We start from the raw sequence: 25,855 nt of genomic DNA, 5'->3' as shown, positions 1-25,855 counted from the left end.
TCGGGTTGAAAAAGTGACGTCATAATGGCGCTCGTCGTCATTGGAATGGTAAAGGACAGCATATTTTGTAATTTGTTAATAAGGAAAGTATCATATACGCAAGAAAAAGAAGGCTCAGTTGACCAAACTTTTTTCTATTTCATAAGTTTATTCAAGTTATGTATTTCCTAGCAATCACAAAATAAAAAGCACAGAACACATTTTATTTAAGCTAAACAAATGAATTATTTGAATATTTCTAATACCTCTTGTAGCTTTAAACCTATAAAGTAAAAAAACGTATGGCAGCGGTGGAGAGGGCGTGGTCTCTCTCGTAATCATGACGTCATAAAGGAATTCCGCATCCTAAAAACAGCCTGTGGATCCTGCTTGGACTGTGGTGTGTGTGGCAAGCTGATTCTACATTGTGTGTTATGCTGATGATATGCAGGGCTCAGTTTTGAGCAGTATTGCTAGGCAATATAATATTGTATCTGTATCCCAATTGGTTTAATTCACGGGTGCCCAAACTTGTTCTTAATAAGGAAACTCATACTTGATTAAGGGCATACCTGTCAACACTGGGATCTAAAAAATACAGGATAGAAGTTAAACCACTCCAGGATGAATTGAGGCAGGGGTCACCAAACTTGTTCCTGGAGGGCCGGTGTCCTGTACATTTTAGCTCCAACCCTAATCAAACACACCTGAACGAGCTAATCAAGGTCTTGCTAGGTATACTTGAAACATCCAGGCAGGTGTGTTGAGGCAAGTTGGAGCTAAACCCTGCAGGGACACCGGCCCTCCAGGACTGAGATAGGTGACCCCTGAATTGAGGTTTTGGCTGTGAGTTTGGACGAAGTTGTCGGCGATTCTTCCTATTGTAAAGTCATGCAGTGTGAACCACCCTGTCGCCGATACATCTTGCAGTGTAAACAAAGCAGCGACACAACGCTAGCCCAGCAGTGTGAACACATCCGTGACACGACTACTTTGAAAATCCTGCAGTCTGAACTCGGCATAACCCCGCGGTGTCGTGTTTTCCTCAAAACTGGCTAGCAGTCACTGTGATTTTTACACCTTTCTTTTAGCCTAGAAGACGGTAATCACAACAATGGAAGATTTTACTACTTTCACAGATTTGTTTTAAATATTAAAAAATATGGAGTATAATAAAAATACTTTTATGCTTTCTCCTGTGTTTCTCATCCAAATTTCACCAAACTTCTTTTAATAACTGACCCTTCGCTAAGCCACGCCCAAAAACAGCCATCCACCAATCGTAGCTTAGCAACTGTAGCTACGCGCAGGGGCTTCTGTCAAGCTTTCGAGCGAGTGCACATGCATCATGCAAATCTGATCCCCGTTCTCCTTAAAGTTTGGACGAGATGGTGAATTTTTTCCCTTTTCAAAACCTAAAACCCAAGAGCAGACATGCCAGCGTGGATCAAGCTGTGTGAGGGGCGCTAAAGGAGCGGAGCTAAGTTGTTTGTTTTGATATTCCTGACACATTCAGTGAAAGACAGACGGTGTTACAGTTTAACTGGTGTCCGTGTTAACTGGTGTCCCTTTCCAGATGTAAGCTATTCACATTTGCAGATTGGCAGATTCGTCCCTTTTTCACAGCAACAAAACAGGCCCATACCAAATAAAGATTCTTACTACTTGGTGTCAGTGTCATTGTGAGCATTATTGATTTTAATATCTGTTTAGCAGAACAGTATATAACCAAAATTATCTAAAAAAAATAGTGAGAATTTCCATGTCTTCAACAGGCTTCAAACTCGTGTAGTGAAAAGGTTCAGCACACGCATCTAACTGAGCTACTCAGGACTACACATGAAGTGCTCTGTTTTAATATCTTTGTCAGTCAAAACATGCTCTGCTGTGGTTGTGGACCCGTGTTGACATGTTTCCATCGATGTTAACATGTTTACATGTTGTTTAGTTACATGTACTCGTGTTAATGTGTTTCTACAAACTCTCCCGCTGATAGAATAGCTCTCAATGACTAAACGATGCTTCATCAGTTGCTCAAACCATGTTTTTTCTTAGTTGTAGACTCATGTGTACCTGTGTCTTAGGAGTCGTGTTAACTCGTGACCCATGCTCACACATGTAACGTAAATAAAGATTTTACCCAAAAAAATGAATACAATTACGATATTATTATGCAACATACTGGGCTCTGTTTTGACGGTCCATGCGCAGAGCGCAAAATGCAGGGCGCAAACGCTTTCAGGACGTGTCAGAATGCGTTTTTGCTCATTTAAGGACGGAAAATCCGCTTTGCGCCGTGGCACATGGTCTAAAAGGGTTGAGTTTATTTTCTTAATGAGTTTTAGGTGTGTTTTGAGAATAACCCAATCAGAGTCTCATCTCCCATTCCCTTTAAGAGTCAGCTGCGTCACGCCAAGAGCGCATTCACTATTTACAGGACGCAAAGTAAGTCTAAGTGGAAAAACTGAGCATTTCACAAGCAAACAGTTCACAGAAAACAGTTAAACAGAGCATCTACTGCGAGAGAATGAGAGATAATGGATCACTTTCACTCTTGGATAGGGAAATCTTTACACACAGACATCAATTAGTCTATAAATAATTAATTGTGTTTGTTAAGCGCAAATATTCATTTCAAAACTATTTCTAAATTCAATTCTAATTTCCAGCAAATCAATAAATGAACAATAATAATGAATTGTGCTCAAAAACCTGAGTTATATCCTAATACACATGCTGCGCCCCATATGGTCTAAAACCTGACAGCTGGGCAAATCTAAGCTTGTTTTTAACAAAACTAACATAAATATGGATATAATAAATAATACTGCTAATAATAATAACATTATACAAAAGCAAATTGTTATGAATGAACTGAAAAAGCCTCCCGAGATGAAGAAGACATAAAGCAGTGATTTTTCATATTTATGTCGGCTAGAAAATAATATGTTTTGTAATATTTTAATCCTTTATATTTATATCCTATATCTATTCTTATTATATCCTATATATATCCTTAATATTTAAACGTTTTCATATGTAAAGATATTTGCCTATTGCTCTCTTGTGTGTATTAAGCAGTGTGTAAGTGAGGTGCAACTCTGCGCTGGAGTTTAGACCGGGTTAGTTTTGGTCTAATGAAAAATCTATTATAGATTCTCAAAATAGCAACGCGCCAGCGGCCCGCCTCAGAACGCCTCCCTTTATAGAGCAGAACGCCTATGGGCGCACAAATGAGCGCAAATGCATTTGCTGTTTAAACAGCGTAGCGCAACGCCTCAAAACCACTCTTGCGCCAAGCTGAAACTAGCAAACAAGTAATGCGCCGCGCCTTACTGCGCCACATTGCGCCAGGTGTATGATAGGGTCCATTATGTCTAATATACAGTATCTAATATATTGTAGCATGTTACTAAAGGTTTAAGACAGTTCTGTGTTCTTCGGTTCCTTACAATATATTTCATATATAATATTATGCAACAGAATATTAATTGAAAATCACAACATTTCAATGTACTATCTTGGTCACATCTGTATCAAGGCACATATAGACATGATTTGGCTACATGCGATAAAATTACTAAAAGCTGCTAAGCATTCATCAGTCTTTGGTAGCTCAATTAGATAGGTCACAGGTTGACTTCTTCGCGTCTCTTTTCTTAGTAGGTTCGAATCCCACGTACGAGTTTTGTGTATGTAGCCTGATTTTTAAAAAATTCTGTTTAAAATAAAATTGGGGGAAGACTGTGATTTATAATGTAGGCTATTTAGCGGAACGTCGTTGTCATTTAGAGCTATTCTGAGAAAATATCACAGGATAACACGAGTCATATGGGACTCTATTATATTCTGTTGCATAATATTATATATGAAATATATATTAGATATATTAGACATAATATGTTGCAATGATCCAATCAGTGACTCCGCATAATCTGAGGGCCTCGGGATGAGTTTCCCCAGGTGAAAATAGAGAATAAAGAGAATAATTAGCGTAGCTGCTGTTCATAGTGTATATAAACAAGATGCAGAAACTTGTGTGGAAACCTGCTAAGTGATGCATTGAGTGTGTGCTTTACTAAACAGACAGGTCTTTAATCTAGTTTTGAACTGAGAGAGTGTGTCTGACCCTCAGATATTATCAGGAAGGCTATTCCAGAGTGTAGGAGCCATAAATGAGAAGGCTCGACCTCCTTTAGTAGACTTTGCTATTCTAGGTACTACCAGAAGCCCTGAGTTTTGAGATCTTAAAGAGCGAGTTGGATTGTAGCGAGACAGAAGGTTGGTTAGATAAACAGGAGCTCGATTATTTAGAGCTTTATAGGTGAGAAGTAATATTTTAAATTCAATATGAAACTGAACAGGCAGCCAGTGTAAGGAGGAGAACATTGAGGTGATATGATCATGTTTTCTAGAGCTGTAAGATCTCTGGCTGCTGCATTTTGTACTGGCTGAAGTTTATTAATAGAGGATGCTGGGCAGCCAGCAAACAGAGCATTACGCCTGTTTCACACCGCAAGCGTCAGCGGCGCGTGAGCAGAGCGTGAGCAGCGCGTATGTCGAGCAGTAGCAGCACGCAGGCGTTTGTCTTTCACACCAGCTGCGTCTGCAGCGCGCAGCTCTTCGGCAGCTGCTGCAGAGATCAATTCTGATCTATCTGTCTATTCTATCTATCCATGTCTCTCTATATACAAATACACTTTTTAAACTTTTCATCTGCACCAAGGGCCCTCCTATGCTGTTTCTTTAACCTGCAAATGTTTATTTTACAAATTTTATAGATCAAATAGTACTGTATGCTTCTCAAGCTAACTTATATGAGAAGTGTCTACTGTCAGAAGACAATCGCCTGTGATATCGTGTCATTTGTTTTTTGATTGTCAGGTTGCTGTAGACCTAGTTATAATCATATTTATACAATATAGTTATAATGATATTTATACATGATCAAACTAGTGTTGCTTTCTCCGCTTCAGTGCTGTCCAGCGGCAGAATAACAGCTCGTTAATTCATGCTCGTGCAGAGGATGAGACGGACGAAAGTAACCAACGCATGCCATTCTTTTACTTATTTTCGTGTTGTCAGATTCACAGTGCAAACAGCTCCCGGTAGGAATAACTCGAGTGAACATAAAACAAAGCCGATTAAAACTTTCTTCCTCTGCTCAACTGCACAGAACACAGCGAGCTCACATCATCCAGCATGCGTGCCGAACTACACTACCCACAATACACTTCGCCATGGACTACAAATCCCGTAAATATTCTATTTCCCCTCTCCTGCAACACTAGTGTGCAACTTAAGCAAAACTGACACTAAAATTGTTTTACATTTGGTTTTGTAGTTCGGGCCTAAATAAATGTTTGTTGCCGTTTTTAATCGTTTTAAGTTAATTTGAATGACTATATATAAACCATTTGACATTATTAACGCATTTATTGGGTAAAATTGCTTCTTTTTACTGTCATTCAATGTGTTTTGGTCATTATAAATGCACTGTCACTTTAATTGCGCGTGAGCAGCGCGTCAAAAATAGACCCAGCGCCGAAACTATCGCTGCACTGCTGCTTCGGCGACGCTCACGCCTCGCTCTGACGCGCTGCTGACGCTTGCGGTGTGAAACAGGCGTTACAGTAATCCAGCCTAGAGCTCATAAAAGCATGGACTAGCTTTTCTGCATCTGAGATGGATAGCATACCTCGTAATTTAGCCAGTTTTAAAAGTTTTGGCATGTAAAGAATCATGCAGCATTTAAAAAAGACACCACATACTGTACATGCAGCTTTAGCAGCGACAGTGGCTGACACGGTCTATTTTAATGAGATGCATATAAATACGGCTTGCCACAGCTGCGGCTCCTGCTATGAGTGTGAGTGTGTTTGTGTGTGTGTGTGTGTCCGGAGCTCTACTACAGGCGGAAGTTACAGTCTCTTGTGTTAGTGAAGGTTTACACTGCTGAAAGAGTGAAAAGCGGAGTAAATAAAAGCTCATCCACAGCTGTGCGTTCTGAAGACTCGCTACAGGATCCGTGTGGACGCGGCGGTTCATCTCTCCTGCTGCTGAACTCTGGCAGACTGGCACATTGATTGAGTTTAACACGGTCAGACACCGGAGCTTTCACGGGGAAACCAGGGTAAAACGCGCGTTCTGTCACACTGATTCACTGTAGCGCGTTTCCGACTCTCGGCGATTCACTGTGGCGTGGTGAATCGGTTGAGTTGAACACATATGTGACTCCCACGACACTGGATCTCCTGCACTGGAAGCGATGGCAGACAGCGGGCGGGTGAAGCTCGACAGCCCGAGCTCAAGCCCCGCGCCCGCGCGGAAAAAGGCGCAGCAGTCGCCCGGCTCGAAGGCGCGGTACTCGGTCAACGCTCCAGGTCACTGCTTTCGGAAAGTCACGCTCACCAAACCGACCTTCTGCCATCACTGCAGCGACTTCATCTGGGGCATCGTCGGGTTTGTTTGTGAAGGTGAGACGCTGGTGCTCGACATCATTCATTCAGCTCAACATGTCAACAATATTGTCCTGCAGAAGCGTGCTGTTCTGCTGTCAGTGCTGGAGAATACTGTGGTGATTTGGCGTATAGCAGTGGATGATACTCATGCATTTGGGTTATAGGGATTTGGATGCATTTTGGGTTTAGACATCCACTCTAAAATCCCACTCTTTGTAAATAAACCACTTGATTAACAAGTGCCATTTTAATTAGTTCATTAAAATATGACCCCATGGTCAGGTTTGCTTGTGAAGGTGAGATGCTGGTGCTCCACATCTTTCATTCAGATCAACATGTCAACAATATTGACGTGCAAAAGCGTGCTGTTCTGCTGTCTGTAGTCTACCAGAGAATACTGTGGTAATTTGACGTATAGCAGTGGGTGATACTCATGCATCTTGCCTTATCTAGACATTTATTTTTATTGTTAATGCTTTTTTTAAATCCAAATGTCGGCTAAAATATGAACAAACCCAGATGTTGTGTTAATTTGAGATTTTTAGTAGAGAATACTGTGGATGATATTTACATCTGAATGCTTTATGGGTCATTATGTGCCTTGCAAAAACATGCCATGGTATTATTATTTTAGACAATGCTAATTTGTTGAAGGTATGCCATAGCATTGGACCATTCTCACAGTCTGCATGTCTGGGTCATTTAAACATTTAATTTCACTATAAAAATATGCTTTGCAGCAAAAAAGGGTTGGTTTGTGAAGGTGAGATGCTGGTGTTCCACATCTTTCATTCAGATCAACATGTCAACAATATTGTCTTGCAGAAGCTAATTAATTCTGCTGTCAGTGCTAGAGAATACTGTGGTAATTTGGTGTATACAGTGTATGATAATCATGCATTTGGGTTATAGGCATTTGGATGTATTTTGGGTTTAGTTACTGTTTGTAAATAAACCACTTGATTAACAAGTGCCATTTTAATTAGTTCATTAAAAATGACCCCATCATTGGGTTTATTTGTGAAGGTGAGATGCTGGTGCTCCACATCTTTCATTCAGATCAACATGTCAACAATATTGATGTGCAAAAGTGTGCTGTTCTGCTGTCAGTGCTAGAGAATACTGTGGTTATTTGGTGTATACAGTGGATGATACTCATGCATTTGGATTATTTAGGCATTTGGATGCATTTTAGGTTTAGAAATTCACTCTAAAATCCCACTGTTTGCAAATAAACCACTTGATTAACAAGTGCCATCATCATTTTTAATCATCATTAAAAAGAACCCATCATCAGGTTTATTTGTGAAGGTGAGATGCTGATGCTCCACATCTTTCATTCAGATCAACATGTCAACAATATTGTCTTGCAGAAGCGTGCTGTTCTGCTGTCTGTAGTCTACCAGAGAATACTGTGGTGATTTGGTGTTTAGAGTGGATGATACTCATGCATTTTGGGGTTATTTAGTCATTTAAATGCATTTTGGGTCATTTAGACATTTAATTTTATTCTTACAAATAATATATTATTATATATGGACAAACCCAATGTTTTGTTTTGTTTTAACAAGCGTGCTGTGAGCACATTTCACACGGCATGATTTGAATCGCCGACAGCTCCAGATATTCAGCACGCCGAATATCTCACAGATGTCAGCGATTCTCTCAGATTGTGTCTTTGATAGTTCACACAGTGTGATTGTCACCCGCTTGAACGAGCACCGATTTGCTTGATCATCATGACAAGGAATCAGTGCTTGCAAACATCCTGATCGGAGCATGTCTAGTCTGGTTGCGAAGGTGAGATGCCGGTGCTGGACGTGGAACTTGGGGACAGCTGTATTTCACACAGCACCGGTAATTCCACCCAACATCCCCATAACGGGATTCATTAAAACTACCTGATGATTATCGATTCGTTTCTGAAGCCCTAAAAACAACCCAGCATCTCTTTCAGATTCTGATCCAAATGGACATCTCCACTAGTTTTGATTGACCGGTTATGATCTGTGGATGTGGGAATGAAGGAGGCGGATGGTAGTAAATAGATGGAGGATGTCCAGCATCTCTCCCTCTCTCCGTCTCTCGTCCACATCGACCGCTCATTTGTCCACTAACCGGAGAAGACAGATTGCTGCAGATCGATGCACACACTCCTGCTGTCGGACAGGAATCTGGGATTGACTATAGTCACACTTTGATGAGGTCTGTGTGATTGATGGAGGACAGGCAGACGGGATTTACTCTCCTCCTTCTGTCTGTTTGTTTCTTTACCGAGCAGCTCAGTCGGCTGAAGAATTAGCGAGTAACTGTTTAGAGCAGGGCGATACGGTGGTTCACTGTGGCCTTACAGCAAGAAGGTCACCGGTTCGAGTCTCAGCTGGGTCAGTTGGTGTTTCTGTGTGGAGTTTGCATGTTCTCCCCATGTTGGCATTGGTTTCCCCCATAGTCCAAACACATGCGCTATAGGAGGGTTAATGAACTACGTTGGCCGTAGTGTATATGTGTGTGTGTGAATAAGTGTTTGCCAGTGATGGGTTGCAGCTGGAAGGGTATCCGCTGTGTAAAACATATGCTGGAATAGTTGGCGGTTCATTCCACTGTGGTGACCTTTGAAAAATAACAAACTAAGCTGAAGGAAAATGAGCGAGAGTTCTGGAGTTGAATACACTAATAAAGGTGCTGGCTTGTTTTAACCCAACAGCTGGGTCAAATAAGGACAAAATAAATATTGGGTAATTTGGGTTAAGCTAAGCTTTTGGGTTGACACAACAATGGGTTAAAAATAACTCGGCTTTTGTAAAGTACAATAGAGGTCTTGTGAGCTGAGCATTATTTATTTCCTGAATTATTTGAGCGTCATCTTCACTGTGTGGATATTTATAACATTACATCACTGCCTCCTTTAACTTTCATTTAAAACACGAAACACACCCTCTCTTTCACTGAATATCACTGTTAATAATCGATAATGGCCATTATTAAAGTATAACGTACAGTACGTTTGTACATTAATAGGAAATAAAGGCAAGCGATCAGTCAGTATACAGGATGTACGTAGATACATTAATTATTAATTTATCTTTGCGCTCAGCCAAAACACGTTACCTGTGAACAAGTGACAGATTCAGAAAATAAGTCAGGGAATATGTCATTAGATAAAAGCCCCTTTCACACAGTGATACCGGTAAATATCCGGAAAATTTCCGGAACGACTTTACCGGTATATTGAAAAAAGCGCTGTTCACACAGACGAGGACGTTACGGAAATTTTCGGGAAAAGAGCATTCACACATCCATTCCAAAATACCGGTAAATTCTGACATCATTCACCACAAATGAGCTGTAAACGGCTGCGCTTGTGTTTGTAAACATTTGACTACATCACAAACTCTTCGGATGGATCAGTATTGAGTAGAACTCCAATGAAAACATATGGAGGAACACTTTCACATGTCGAGATGTTCATGATATGTGTGTGTGCTGGCGCTATGGGCGCTCACGGGCACACGCAAAGCTTGAAGGTAAACAAACAACGGATTACCATAAACATTTTATCCATGATTATTTACACAGCATTAAGAAGAACACATAAACGTGATCTGACTAACTTCTAGCAGCTAAATGTGTCTGGAAAAAATATTCAAAGGCTTTTATTCTCATAAACCGCGCGGACGTAAATGCGTCTGACTGTTGTGATTGGCTAAAGCAGACGTCTCACGTCAGCCCGTTCTAGACGTGCACACGCTTATTACGGTAATCTTCCTTCTGCATTCACACAGCGCAGCATTCCGGCAAATTACCGGTAATGTTACAACTTCTCTTTCCGGAAAATAGCCAGAACGAATTTACCGGTATTTTCAAAAAGGACCTGTTCACACATACAAGCTTTCCGGAAAATTGCCGGTAATTTTCCGGAAAGGCCTGTATGTGTGAAAGGGGCTAAAGACAACAAGATGAATCAAATATCACGTTTAGCAAATATAGTGAGATTAGATCCAGCGGGAGATGCTTGATGAGCAGTCCGACCAGCACAGCTCTCATCTGGGTAGATATGCTGCAGCGCATTTCAGAGAGTGTGTGTGTGTGTGTGTGTGTGTGTGTGTGTGTGTGTGTGTATTATGGTTCTTCTGAGAGTGCCAGTTTAGGTTCAGTTCAACACAGTGGCGTAGCGGACGGGCCCCGCATGATTAGGAGGCCCTGCGTCATCGCGATTATCAATAATTGAAAATCTGGCAACCGCAATAATCAAACCCCTGGGAACAACTGTGGTCGAAACCAAAGTTCACAGGTCTGTGTTCTCTGAACTCCTCTCAAAGGGTGGACTACTTCATTCTGATTGCTTGCCGCCGAACCACGTCATAGCTCATTACCATAAAGTTGACTTAATTTCAAGTCCTCGACGCCCACACCGGAAAAGACGCGCCGCGCTGTTTCTCGCCGCCGGTTCTCATTAAAAATGAGGCTACTTTGATGCTCTCGCCGCTTGTTTGTGAACACCCCCACAGACCCCCCCGCGTCGTCGCTCCACCCCGCCCTCCCTTTCCCGCTCCTTAGTTTGTTATCGCTCCTCAGTTTGTGAAGGCTTCCCCGCGTTGTCACTCCACCTCGCCCCCTTTTCCCACTACTCAATTTATGATCGCTTCCGTGCGTCGTCACTCCACCGACTCTCCCCGTCCCCTCAGTTTGTGATCGCTCCAATTCAATTCAATTCAGCTTTATTTGTATAGCGCTTTTACAATGTAGATTGTGTCAAAGCAGCTTCACATAAATGGTCATAGTAACTGGAACAGTGTGGTTCAGTTTTTAGTGTTTAAGTTCAGTTCAGTTCAGTTTAGCTCAGTTCAGTGTGATTTAATCATTACTGAGAGTTCAAACACTGAAGAGCAAAGTCATCGATGCGTAGCTCTACCAATCCTGAACCATGCGAGGCAGTGGCGACAGCGGAGAGGGAAAAAAACTTCACCTGATGGGAGTGAAGAAAAAAAACTTTGAGAGAACCAGACTCAGTTGGGCTCGACCATTTTAATTTCTCCGCTGGCCAAAAGTCTTGTGCAGAACTTCATTCGTCGTGGTTTAGGCTGGAAGATGGCCTCAGCGAAGACTCGTCCACCCACCACCCACCCCCTCCGCCCCCATCAGGGGGCCCGTCAGTGATCCCTGCAGGGGGCCCCACCGCATTTTGCGCTACGCCACTGGTTCAACACACAGTTCAGACGCATTTTAGAACTCTAAGCACAGGTTTCTATCAGGGTAAACACAACGGCTCTTGAAGTTGGCGGCTCTCCTCGGCGCCCAGCCACCAACTAGAAGCGCCATCGTGTGTACTCTAATAGAAAATGCATGGCGCTGCGTCAGCGTCGAGCCACACAGAGCAGCGCTTCCGGTGTGCGACCTGCAGGCAAGTTTGTTATTTTTTTCCAATGGAGAACAAATGTTTGTTGCTTAATGTACAAGTAGCTCAAACTCGCTCATTCAGAGGCGGGAACCGGTGGACGAGCAACAGCTTAAATCATAAGGGAACCACAAGACAACAGTCTCCATCTGGAGCTCCTTCACGGGACTCCACACTTGTAAACACGAGCTCCAACTGGTTGGTGCGGCTCTCGGTCCCGCCTACACTGGTCACAGCTAACAAGCTGACCAATCACAGAGCTGCGCTGTCAGATGTCGCCACAGCAAACCACCAACTATTCATATGTTTTGCGCAGCAGATGCCCTTCCAACTGCAACCCAGTACTGGGAAACACCCATACACACTCATTCACACTCATACACTACGGCCAATTTAGTTAATCAATTCCCCTATGTGTTTGGACTGTGGGGGAAACCAGAGGATACACACACCAACACTGGGAGAACATGCAAACTCCACACAGAAACACCAACTGACCCAGTCGGGAACCAGCGACCTTCTTGCGGTGAGGCAGCAGTGCTAACCATTGAGCAATGTTCAACATGAATTGTGAAAGCAGACTTCAGAAGACACGTGCATGACTCTTTGTGAAGGTGTTATCTGTGGTAGTGTTGGTTGACATGCTCAGTTGTGGTTTATTAACACTCGGCCTTGCAGAATCAGTGATAGAGCCTATCTGGAGACGCTGGAGTCTGATTATGAGGAGTCCGCTCAATCTAAACCTTCATTCCTGATCCAAATCTCCCTCCCTCTCAGTTCTGCACACATTCGTCCTCATGCATTAATGAAACGAGTGTGAATGAGCTTGTGAAGCCCGCTGCTGTTTCTCTAGCAGGCATTGATAATCCTGAGTGTCTTGATTCCAGCAGTGGGTTGCTTTACACACTGGGTTTATGTGGCTATATGAGGTCAGGAAAGCAGATGTTGAGTGATGGTGTGTGTGTTACCAGGCAGAATACGGCAGAAAGGAGACGTGTGTGTGTGTGTGTGTGTGTGTGTGTTATGTAACCTGCTGCAGAGAAGTCGTGATTGACTCTTCCTGGTTGCTGTGGAAACACGAAGTCCAATGGAGCAAGACACAGACTGGATGCTGCAGCCAGACGGACATAAACACACACACACTCACATTTCTCTCTCACACACACTTGGATACACAAACATGCATGCATTCTCTCTCACATACACACATATACACTTGGACACAGACATGTATGCACTCATATGTACTCTCTCTTACACACACATACACACTCAGACGCACAAACACACGCTCATGCACACACACTGTCGCTGAATGTGTTCATGATGCTCAGTGGTGGAGAGAGTAGTGATGATTAATGAAATGATGCAGTTGTTTAGTTGCATTTATCACTGTGACTGTAAAATGCTATAGTTAATGCCGTATAAAAAATGCATGGGTTGTTATGTGACCCAATGATGCGTCAAAAATAGACAAACTCAATATTTTGGGTTGAAAACAGTCATTTTAAATTTAATTTGATAATAAAAAATAACTTAAATTGGCCATACTTTGGCAGATATAAATATGTATACACTCAGCGGCCACTTTATTAGGTACACCTCACTAGTAGCCAGTCGGACCCCCTCTTGCCTTCAGAACTGCTTTAATCCTTCATTGCGAAGATTTAACAAGCTGCTGGAAATATTCCTCAGAGATTTTGCTCCATATTGTCATGATAGCATCACACAGTTGCTGCAGATTTGTCGGCTGCACATCCATGATGCCAATCTCCCGTTCCACCACATCCCAAAGCTGCTCTATTGGATTGAGATCTGCTGACTGTGGAGGCCATTTGAGTACAGTGAACTCTAACTTCCTCCATTGACCGATTATTTAGCTTGTTTAAAGGGAAAACACTTCTTTTTGACTCTTTATTTCTTAAAATGAGGCTATTTTTTGCTTGTCTATAGAATGCTTCTTGATGTAGGTTAAGATTAAGTCAGCTTTTTCTTAAAACAAGCTAAACAATCTGACAACGGTGGGAGATAAATAAAATTACTGTGGAGAAGTCTTTATATCAGACTGGTTGGGGTGATTTTGATGTTGGGTCAAATAAGAAAAAAAACAACCTTTGGGTTTAAAAGTGTCATTTTAAAAAAGTGTCATTTCACAGCAAGAAGGTCACCGGGTCGCTGAATCGAGCCTCGGCTCAGTTGGGGTTTCTGTGTGGAGTTCGCATGTTCTCCCTGCGTTCTCGTGGGTTTCCTCTGGGTGCTCCTGGGTAGGATAAATTGTCCACAGTGTATGAGTGTGTGTGTGTGAATGTGTGTGTGGATGTTTCCCAGAGATGGGTTGCGGCTGGAAGGGCATCCGCTGTGTAAAAATGTGCTGGATAAGTTGGCGGTTCATTCCGCAGTGGCGACCCCAGATTAATAAAGGGACTAAGCCGACAAGAAAATGAATGAATGAATGAATGAATCATGTTGAGTTTGTCCACATGTGACCCAATGTTGGGTTTTGACAACACAGCATTTTTAGAGTGTATGAACTAGTTACATTTAACTGTAAACCATATTTAAGAAGAGAAGGACATTTAGTTTTCTTAGTGGTAGTCAGACACAAATGTTAAACAAAAATCTCATGTAAAATGAACTTCACGGTTTTGTTTTCAGAAATAATGAATCAAATTTAAGTGAGCTTTTCCTTAAAGTAAAAAAAATAATTTGTCAAATGGGTAAGAAAAATAATCTTGCTCTTTGTTTTGACATCAGATTACTTTACTCACCCCTTTGCCACATTATTTAGCTTGCTTTAAGGAAAAACTCACTTCATTTTTGACATTATTTCTTAAAACAAGACTATATTTTTCACTTGTCTAGAAAACGCTCCTTGATTTAAGAATTTGTAGATATTTGGACTACAAACAAAATAAAACATTTTTGCGGAGTAAAGCAAAACATATTGTCTTGTTTAACCACTTAAACTCTGCTGCTATTTGAGGATTTCTGCCTGGATTTTGCCCACCCAAATTGAAAAGCTTCCCAAATCCACATGCAGAGGTGTAAATGCACAAATTTGGTATCATTTTAAAGAAAACTCTTTGAATTTTCATAAAACACTATTGAAAGTGTTTAAAATATATGTGTATATCTCGTCTGTGTTATAATAAACACCTAAAAATAGAGGCGCTTTTTGTATTTTTTTTATAAACTCAAATTTGAAAGTGTATCTTTTACGTTGTGTGTGGTCTAGTGTGCTGTAATTAATGTTGGTGGTTCCTGCACATGTCTGTAATCATAGGAGAAAATAAAACTGTCTCCACCATAATCTATGCAAAAGTTATTGTATTCCAACTGATGAGAGGTGCTGTACAAGCCACAGGGAGCGATTATTGTTTTCATATTTCACTATTCTTTTGTTTGATCAAACATAATTCACTGTGTTTGGACCACGTCAGACATATAAAAGCATTACTTATGCACATCAGCTCAAAAACAGAGGAGAATAGCCCTGACCACAGCATAAGGTAAGAGATGACAGCTGTCTGTGCTATCTGGGGCTGCTTATTGATTATGAATGTATTGTTTACATTTCTGCGCCATGGAAACACCAAGATTCATTCAACAACTGTTTGATATGTGAATATAATTCAGCAAAAAGAATGCTAGAACCGTATGAGCACCGGCAAGAGCTTTCATTTGAGCTATAACTTGTACATGTGTCATATAAAAAATATGAAATGAACCAATGTAAAATACCCAGCTCGGGTATCCAGAATACTGTGTATTTAAGTTTAAATAACTTTTGTACAGTAGAATAAAAACCAAAGTGATGCACATGTGCATAAAATATAGATTCTACACTTTCAAACAAAACCACTTACGGGGGTCTGGTGCAACGCTAGCCCTTTAAATCTGAAAGCGAAAGGTACCGGGTCTGCAGAGTTTAAGTGGCTAAATAAATAATGAGTCAAAATGAAGTTTTTTCCTTAAAAGAAGCAAAATAATCTACCAATGGGGTAAGAAATATAATCTTGTTGTTGCTTTGTTAAAAATATATATATTCTCACTCTATTGTCTGATTATTTTGCTTCAAGGAAAAACTCACATTATTTCTGAAAACAAGACTATTCATTTAATCAGTTTGCTTGTCTGTAAAAAGCTTCTTGATTTAACATTTTTTTGTTCTTAGGATTAGGAAAAAGACAGAAAATAGAAGTAAAAAAAATTAGTTGCAGTGTAGACAAGTAAAAACACTGTCTTATTTTCAGAAATATGTCAGTTTTGGGAAGGTCTCTGGTTCGAGTCCCGGCTGGGTCAGTTGGTGTTTCTGTGTGGAGTTTGCATGTTCTCCCCGTGTTGGCGTAGGTTTCCTCTGGTTTCCCCAACAGTCTATGTTCAAGAAGCCAGTCTGAGATGATTGAGCTTTATGACATGGTGCGTTATCCTGCTGGAGGATGGAGACACTGTGCTCATAAAGGGATGGACATGGTCAGCAGCAATATTCAGGCTTTTTCTCACTTTCTATGGTTAAAAGTTGTTGGAAGTGAGATCAAGATCCCATGATGCAATTCAGAAGCAGAAATAAGCAGGGAAAAATAAAAACATGAATCACAAAATATGGAAAACTGCTACTTTACAGCGGCGTGGGTTTCCTCCGGGTGCTCCGGTTTCCCCCACAGTCCAAACACATGCGCTATAGGGGAACTGGGTAGGCTAAATTAACGGTAGTGTATGTGTGTGAATGAGTGTATGGATGTTTCCCAGAGATGGGTTGCGGCTGGAAGGGCATCCGCTGCGTAAAACTGGAATAGTTGGCAGTTCATTCCGCTGTGGCTACCCCAGATTAATAAAGGGACTAAGCTGAAAAGAAAATGAATGAATGCTACAGATTTTTTTTTTTACAGTGCACGTTGCTATTTTAAGTCATTTTTAATAGTTATTGATTATTAATAGTCTGTCTACACTAGTTGTTTGTGCTGATCAGATTTCTGAGCTCTGGGAAATAAGTAGACATGATTACAGAAACAAAGTCTATGCTAATTTACAGATATTTATAACATTGTGTTGGTGAATTGCCAAGCATGCATGTGTGTGAGAGTGTGTCTGTGTGTGTTTTTTTGCTCTTGTGGTTGTGATAGTGGCAGAGCTCAGCCCGGCCAGTGACATCACTTCCTGTCGGATGAGCCTGAAAACCGCCAGTGGCTTCAGTCTGTGCCGAGGGCTGAAGCGAAACTGTGCCGTGGGTCATAAAGGCTGTCGCTTATTGATTGGATCAACGATTCTTTGAAGAATTACTGTTTTCATGAGCAGCGAAGTCTTAAAGGGACAGTTCACACTAAATTATGAAAATGCTCTCTTAATTGACTGAATCTTCACTTGCTGCAAGCCTCTATGAGGCTTATTCTGTTGAATATTTTGAAGAATGCTGAAAAACCTGAAACCTCTGACTTCCATAGTATGAAAATTGAAGTCTGTGGTTACAGGTTTACAGAATTTTTCTAAGTATTTTCTTTTCTGTTTAGCAGAAGAAAAAAAAATCTTAAAGGTTTAAAACCACTTGAGGAAGACTAAATAGTAAGTAATTTTTTTTAAGTGAACTGTTCCTTTAAATGGTCATGACACACCCCACTTTCGGTTCAGGTCTACAGCAGAATTTTTTAAAGGATGCATCATAATGGGCGGAGCTCCGCGAGCAAAGGGCAGGAGTGGGCGTGGCCAGCAGAGCAGGGGAGAAGGAGGGGAGTGAGCAACTGTTGTTAGTCCAGTCGATGCACAAAATGAGACACAAACCGTGAGGAGACGCATGAGTTTATAGTTTACACAGTTAAAATGCAAAGAAATAAACAGTAATTGAATGCCCTGCTACATTTGTTATTCCTAATTTCATATACAGACAACCACAACTTATGTCAGATAATGGTGTTCATATAAACACTATAAATGAGGATTCTCCCTCAATCCCTGGGTCTGAATGCAGACTCAGTGCAGCAGGTCTCTTGCCCTGTCTAATTTAACCATTAGCCCTGCTGGTAATCTGGAGGATTTAGGTGAACACAGCAGCACGGCGACGTGTCTAAATGTGAACAAACTCCTGAAAAAAGACAACGTCCGCCATTCTCCAATTCTCGTACTGCTCTCCTGACAAAAATACTTGCTGCTCACAAACAGCTTTGCTGTATCGGCCCTGACAGCATCACGGGGAAAACATGCAACGAACCCTGTAGATCATGAAAACAAACACATACGACCAGGGCCGGAGCTAGCTGAACTGCCGCTCTAGGCAGAGGACCATCATGCCGCCCTCAACCCCAATGTGAAAACGAAAGTGACCGGTTATGAAAATGAAGTGAGGTGTCGCGGACCTCTTTTCCAGCCCACTATGCGCGGATATAACTGAGGACACGCGGGTGCTGAGGGAGGGAGGGAGGGAGGGAGGTGTCGCGGACACTGCGCTCTCTATTCTGCCGCCCTATGCGCGGATACAACTGAGGACACGCGGGTGCTGAGGGAGGGAGGGAGGGAGGTGTCGCGGACACTGCGCTCTCTATTCTGCCGCCCTATGCGCGGATACAACTGAGGACACGCGGGTGCTGAGGGAGGGAGGGAGGGAGGGAGGTGTCGCGGACACTGCCCTCTCTATTCTGCCGCCCTATGCGCGGATACAACTGAGGACACGCGGGTGCTGCTGGAGGTGTCGCTGACGCCGCCCTCTCTATTCTGTCGTCTATGGGCGAATATATCTGAGGACGCGGGTGGTAAGGGAGGTGTCGCGGATGCCGCCCTCTCTATACTGCCGCCCTAGGCGGCCGCCTAGGTCGCCTCTATGGACGCACCGGCCCTGCACACGAGCCTTCATGAACAGATAAATACTGTGTGCCGTGGGTCCGTGGATGCGGTCTCACCCAGCCATTAATATAGAGTCTCACAGCTTGGCTCTGGCAGGTCTGTCTTGCCTTCAGAAAGCACAGCAGTCATGAATAATAAAGAAGCCGGCTCTTTTCATAGGATAATAAAACTCAGCTATGAATAATAATGAGAAACCGGCGCGTCATCTTTGCACTTGCTAGTGATGGGAAGTTCAGATCATTTTACTGACTCGGATCTTTGAGTCTCGTTCATCAAGATGAACGAATCGTTTTTCGAGTCATTTCGTTCATTTGGTTCAATTTGCCAAAATATTATTTAAATGTTACGAATTGCTTCCAAACACATCCACAACTAGCCCGAAATAAGTCATAAATAGAATACTATAAGGAGAAAATAATAATTCAGTGTTGGCCTGCTCTTTTGTCTGAAGGTATTGTTGTCTCTTTGCTCAGTTCATCTCTTCATGTCTTCAAATGTCAGGGGTTCGTTCATGTTACACTGACAGTCACATCGAATCTTAACCAAGGTACACAGTCTGAGTCGATAGGAGCCATGAGAATTAGTTCACCTTTAAATTCAATTCTTTTTCCGGCTCTAAACGCATATAATTGGCTTCTGCCTTTCCACGATACCACCTGCACAAATGTGCGCACGTGTGGACGAACGAATCACTCCCTGAGAGGACTAATAGTTCCAGTCATATTGAAGATTCGTTTAAAATGAACGAATCGTTCATGAACTACCCTTCACTGGCACTTGCAGTTTTGCGCTACGTCTCCAATTTTGATCTGCCCAAAAAATAATTTTAAACCAGGAAGCTGAAATCAGCTGGCAAAAGCTCAACATTATGCAGTTTTCCCCACAATTAAAGCTAACAGGTGCTGACACTGTCCTAACTGATGCTCAACGCACACACACATCTGTTAACATCTCAAAAAAAAAAGTACTTGAGGGTTTTGTGAACCTTTAAAAGCACTTGAGGGTGAGTAAATAGTAAGCCATTTTTAAGATTGGCTTATTGGTTTGGGAAACCCAGTGAGTGGTTTTGAGTACAAACCAGATCTTTAAAGGGATATTCATTCATCTTCTGCCGCTCATCCGGGGCCGGGTCGCGGGGGCAGCAGTCTTAGGAGAGAACCCCAGACTTCCCTCTCCCCAGACACATCCTCCAGCTCCTCCGGGGGGATCCCAAGGCGTTCCCAGGCCAGCCGAGAGACATAGTCCCTCCAGGGTGTCCTTGGTCTTTCCCAAGGCCTCCTCCCGGTGGGACAAGCCTGGAACACCTCCCTAGGTAGGCATCCAGGAGGCATCTGCAACAGATGCCCGAGCCACCTCAGCTGACTTCTCTGAATGTGGAGGAGCAGCGGCTCTACTCCGAGCTCATCCCGAGTGTCAGAGCTCCTCACCCTGTCTATAAGAGTGCGCCCTGCCACCCTGTGAAGGAAACTCATTTCGGCCGCTTGTTTCCGAGATCTTGCCCTTTCAGTCATGACCCAAAAAGGGATCAATCTTTAAAGGGATAGTTCATCCAAAACTGAAAACTCTGTCAAATTCTTACTGAATAATAAGTAGCTAACTGATACGAAATCAGACACATTTTATTATGCAAATGTAGGATTTTAAAAAGGAGGTGTGTCTCTAAACCCCTCCCCCAACCCCGCCCCTCATTGGTAAAACCCTGTTTTTTGCAAACTTGGGAAGCTTCTATCTTCTCAATGTGTGTTTTGTTGCTGTGCTGGATCACTACAGACTATAGATATTCTGAATACTGTCTGATCATGATATTAACATCTAAAAAAATTCAGTTTAACTTTATGCACAGGTGTGCAAATGTGTAAGACCCTGTCTATGAACTCTAAACACTGCTCATCGACTCTCTTTGCACTGTGTTTTTTGTGGCCTACACTAAATGTGTGTGTGTGTGTGTGTTTCTTTGCAGTGTGTAACTTCATGTCTCATGAGAAGTGTATGAAGCACATCAGGACTGTGTGTTCATGTATGACTCCCACACAAGTTCGGGTGAGTAAAAATCATCATTATTATTCTATATGTGTAAACCTCAACAAATCTGTGAGTAACGTGCATGCTTTACCCCTGAAAATTTACATAGAATAATGCATCTGCACAGTGATTTGATAAAACAACAATAGTTGAGTGGTCACACTTCATAATTAGTAAACGCATTTACTAATATCAATAAGGAAACACTGGAACGTTTTATCCAATTATTTTATATATCTGTTTTTAAAATTTAAATAAAATGTTTAGGAGGGCCAGGCAGTGGCGCAGTAGGTAGTGCTGTCGCCTCACAGCAAGAAGGTCGCTGGTTTGATCCTTGGCTCAGTTGGCGTTTCTGTGTGGAGTTTGCATGTTCTCCCTGCGTTCGCGTGGGTTTCCTCCGGGTGCTCCGGTTTACTCCACAGCCCAAACACATGTGGTACAGGTGAATTGGGTAGGCTAAATTGTCCATAGTGTATGAGTGTGTGTGTGAATGTGTGGATGTTTCCCAGAGATGGGTTGCGGCTGGAAGGGCATCAGCTGCGTAAAAAATTGCTGGATAAGTTGGCAGTTCATTCCACTGTGGCGACCCCGGATTAATAAAGGTACTAAGCCAACAAGAAAATGAATGAATGAAAATGTTTAAGAAAAGAGTTTTAATATATAACTAATGAACATAAATAAATATTTTCTAAAATGTACTATTAATATTATAAATCAAAATTTAAACAAAGTATTTAAGAAAACAATAAAAATTGGGAACGTAAAAGCGTATGAAGTACAGTTAAAACCAGAAATGTTTTCATACACTGTAAAAAAAGGAAACCACCCATTTTTTTAAAAGTGTCTGATGGTAAATCAGACTAAACCTTTACTATTTTAGGTCTGTTAGGATTACCTAAATCATTTACATTTGCTAAATGCCAGAATAATGCGAGAATTGTTTATTAATTTCTAGACAGTCAAAAGTTTACACACATTTCTGTGGTATTTAACCTGTATAACTTTGGTCAAATGTTTTGGGTCTCCTTCCACAAGCTTCTCACAATAGTTTGCAGGAGTTTTAGCTCAATCCTCCTGCAGAATTGCTGTAACTGAGTCAGATTTGTAGGCTGCCCACACATTCTTTATAGGATTGAGATCAGGGCTTTGTGATGGCCACTCCAAAACATTCATTCTGTTGTCCTTAAAGCACATTTGAACTAATTTGGCAGTATGCTCAGGGTCATGGTCTGTTTGACCCATTTGTGGCCAAGTTGTAATGTCCTGGCTGATGTGTTGAGATGTTGCTTCAGTATTTCTCCATAATGTTCTGTCTTCATGATGCCATCTATGCTGTGAAGTGGACCAGTCCCTCCTGCAGCAAAACAGCCCCCCAACATGATGCTGCCGCCCCCATACTGCACAGTTGGGATGGTGTTCTAGGCGTGTGCGCTTTCCCCTTTGTCCTCCAAATGTAACACTGCTCATTATGACCAAACAGTTCAATCGTAGCTCCATCAGAGCACAGGACATGTCTCCAAACATTAGTCTGTTTCCCAGTGTCATTCAGCTAATGGTAATCTGGCTTTGTTGTTGATTCTGGTTTGTTGATTCTCCATGTTGTCACACAAGGAAGCAGTGTGTTTGAGCTTTTCCTTCAATACTATTCTACTGTTGTGCCTCACATTAACTCAAATGTTGTCAATTAGCCAATCAGAAACTTCCAAAACCTCGACATCATCATCTGAGCTTTTCTAGAGGCAGAATAATCTTATTGTGTGTAAACTTGACTTTCAAGAAGAGTTATAACAATTTCTCTAAACACATCTCTCTCATTATTCTGCTGTTACGCACAACAGAAACAGATGATAATCCTGACTTATCTAAGAGAGAGTTTAGTCACATTAACATCTGACTTTCTTTTAAATGGTTATGTGCCTTTATGCAGTGTATGTAAACGTCTGCTTTGAGCTGTATATAGGGTAAATGAGGTGCATGCAAGAGAACAAAAACAGAGCAGATCTGCAGTTATTATGCTTGTGATTTTGTTTATTCCACATTAATTGGTCATTATTGATGCAGTGATCACACTAAACATGAAGTCTTGAATAATTCTGCTGTTAATGAAGAGTGAATGAGTGTATGATCATGCAGGACAGATCACAATTAGTGTCTGATGTTTGCTGTGCATCACCTGCGTGACTCTGAATTATAAACGTATTAATCTGCATTATAAACTACATCAGTTATTTAACGCTTACTGCTTACTTTTCATTGTTGTGTTTTATTTATTTTTGTTTGTTTTAGTTTTTTGTTTGTTTTAGCTTTCATTTTATTTTGTTTTATTTTTTGTTTTGTTTGTTTTATTTACATTTTTGTTTGTTTGTTTTTTTTTAATTTGGTTTGTTTTTTTTGTTTGTTTTAGCTTTCATTTATTTTGTTTTATTTTTTGTTTTGTTTGATTTATTAGATTTTTGTGTGTTTTATTGTTTAATTGTTTTATTGTAATTTTTGTTTCTTTTGTTGTTTCTTTTTTGTTTGTTTTAACTTAATTTAATTTTTTGTCATGTTTTAGTTTTATTTTATTTTTGTTTGTTTGTTTGTTTTGGCTTTTATTTTATTTTGTTTAATTTTTTGGTGTTTAATTTTTAATGTATTTTTTATTTTATTATATTATATTATATTATATATGTATTTTCATGTCTGTTATGTTTATTTGCATTAATTACAAAAAAATACTGTGAAATTAGTGCTTGCACTATTTATTGTGTTAAATGCATTTACAGTATGTCATCATTTGTTGTACTTTATGCAGCAAACATTTAGATGGAAGGGATTTGACAAGATAAACTTAATTGTCATTGAAAAATACAATTACAGAGTGCCAAAAGAAAGCAGCTGATCTATATCAGATTTCCCCCCTCCAACCCAAAACTTTATTTTATTTATTTATTTTTTATTAAATCATTTATTTATGTATGTATTTATTATTTAGTACTATTTGTTTTTAAATAGATATTTTTATGGCTTTTAGTAGATTAAAATTATTTTAATCATAATTAACTGCAGAAAAGGATTTGACATTAGTACATACACCAGTCATTGAGTTTAATGTATTTAACTTGTCATTATTTGTTTTATCGAGCAAAACTTCTGACAGAGGCTGTTTCCAAAAAAACTAATAAGGTATATAAAATAGTGGCTCATTTACAGAGGAACTTTTTTATTTTTCCTCTGATTATAAACCCTGATAAAGTCACTGTACTGACATAATGCAGGGCCGTCATTGACCAGCTTATAGACTTATTCAAATGCTCTCCTAATCTTGTTTAATTGGCCTTGCTGATATGAAAATATGTAGTCATTTGGTTTATTACTCTTTTCTAGAGCTCTGCAGGACTTAATTGTGAATGCATATTTACATTCGGACACTGAAACATTATTTATAATCTCTTTATCACTCCACAGTCTTCACATAATGGTTGAATGTCAAGCTAGATGGTACATTGATACATTCTAGTCATGTACTTGTTATGTTTGGGTTAAGTTCTGGTTATGTTCAGGTTTTCTATGTTGCGGTTCTGTTGGGATTATATTCCTTATATCTTTTGGTTATCTTCGGGTTTTGTCCAGGTTTCGTTTTGATAGCTGGTTTTGATTGCTGTTTTGGTTATGACAGGGTTATGTTTGGGTTGTTTTTTGATTGCTTTCTGTTTTTTTTTTTAAGGTTATTTTTATGGTTTGGCTAGGGTTATGTTTGGGTTATGTTCGGGGTATGTTTGGGTTCTGTTTGGGTTACGTTTTGATTGCTCTCTGGTTTTATTCATGTTATGTTCTGGTTATGTTTCTGTTTATGCTTGTGTTATATTCGGGTTGCATTTTAAATGCTTTCTGGTTTTATTCAGGTTATGTTATGGTTATGCTTGGGTTATGTTCGGATTGCGTTGTGATTGCTCTCTGGTTTTGTTCTGCATATGTTTCTTGTTATGCTGGGGTTATGTTCAGGATATGTGCTGGTTCCATTTTCATTGTTTCTGGTTATGTTTGCGTTATAATTGGGTTTTGTTTGGGTTATGTTTGGGTTATGTTCGAGTTATGTTGTGGTTGCATTTTTATTGCTTTCTGGTTTTGTCCAGGGTATGTTCCTGGTTTTGTTCTGGTTATGTTCAGATTTTCTTGAGGTTTTGTTGAGGTTACGTTCGGGATATGTTCTGGGTATGTTCTGGTTTTGTTTTGGTTATGTTACTGGTTATGCTTGGATTATGTTTGGTTTATGTTCTAGTTATGTTTCTGTTTATGCTTGGGTTATGTTCGGGTTGTGTTTTGATTATTTTCTGTTTTTTCAGGCTATGTTCGGGGTATGTTTAGGTTCTGTTTGTGTTAGGTTTTGATTGCTTTCTGGTTTTGTTCTGCTTATGTTTCTTGTATGTTAGGATTATGTTCTGGTTATGTTCCGGGTTATGCTGCATCATGTTTAGGTTGCATTTTGATTGCTTTCTGGTTTTGTTTAAGTTATGTTTCTGGTTCTGTTTCTGGATGATGCTTATTTTATATTCTAGTTATGTTTGGGTTATGTTCGGGTTATGTTTGGGTTATGTTTTGATTGCTTTCTGCTTTTTTTCAGGTTATGTTTCTGTTTATGCTCTGGTTATATTCGGGTCATGTTGTGTGGTTATGTTTCTGGTTATGCTTGAGTTATGTACGGTTTATGTTCTGGTTATGTTTCTAGTTATGACAGGGTTATGTTTGGGTTTTGTTTTGATTGCTTTCTGGTTTTGTTCAAGTTATGTTTCTGTTTTTTTACCGGATAATGTTTGGGTTATGTTTGGGTTACATTTTGATTGCTTTATGTTTTTGTTCATGTTATATGTCTGGTTATGCTTGGGTTATGTTCAAGTTATGTTTCTGGTTATGCGTTTTGTTATGCTCTGGTTACGTTTGGGTTATATTTTGGTTATGTGTCTTGTTATGCTCGGGTTATGTTTGGTATATGTTCTGGTTATGTTTCTTGTTATGCTCGGGTTATGTTCATGTTATGTTTCTGGTTATGTTCTGGTTATGTTTCTTGTTATGTTGTGGTTATGTTTCTTGTTATGCTCGGGTTATGTTCATGTTATGTTTCTGGTTATGTTCTGGTTATGTTTCTTGTTATGTTCTGGTTATGTTTCTTGTTATGCTCGGGTTATGT

General features: G+C 40.5%; 1 protein-coding gene across 1 annotated transcript in view; it reads left to right on the top strand.

Annotated features, from left to right (window-relative positions):
• Positions 1-5,839: 5,839 nt before the first annotated feature.
• Positions 5,840-25,855, top strand: part of dgkq (diacylglycerol kinase theta) — a 71,886-nt gene continuing 51,870 nt past the window's right edge. The window contains exons 1-2 of the mRNA XM_073922337.1: positions 5,840-6,455; positions 20,627-20,706. Of these exons, the coding sequence (XP_073778438.1) occupies positions 6,248-6,455; positions 20,627-20,706 (288 nt within the window). The 5' untranslated portion in view covers positions 5,840-6,247. The remainder of the gene's footprint in view (positions 6,456-20,626; positions 20,707-25,855) is intronic.

Source organism: Danio rerio, chromosome 14 (assembly GCF_049306965.1).
Source record: "Danio rerio strain Tuebingen ecotype United States chromosome 14, GRCz12tu, whole genome shotgun sequence".
NCBI lineage: Eukaryota > Metazoa > Chordata > Actinopteri > Cypriniformes > Danionidae > Danio > Danio rerio.
Note: the sequence above shows the minus strand (reverse complement) of the source record. Positions and strands in the feature narration are given on the sequence as shown.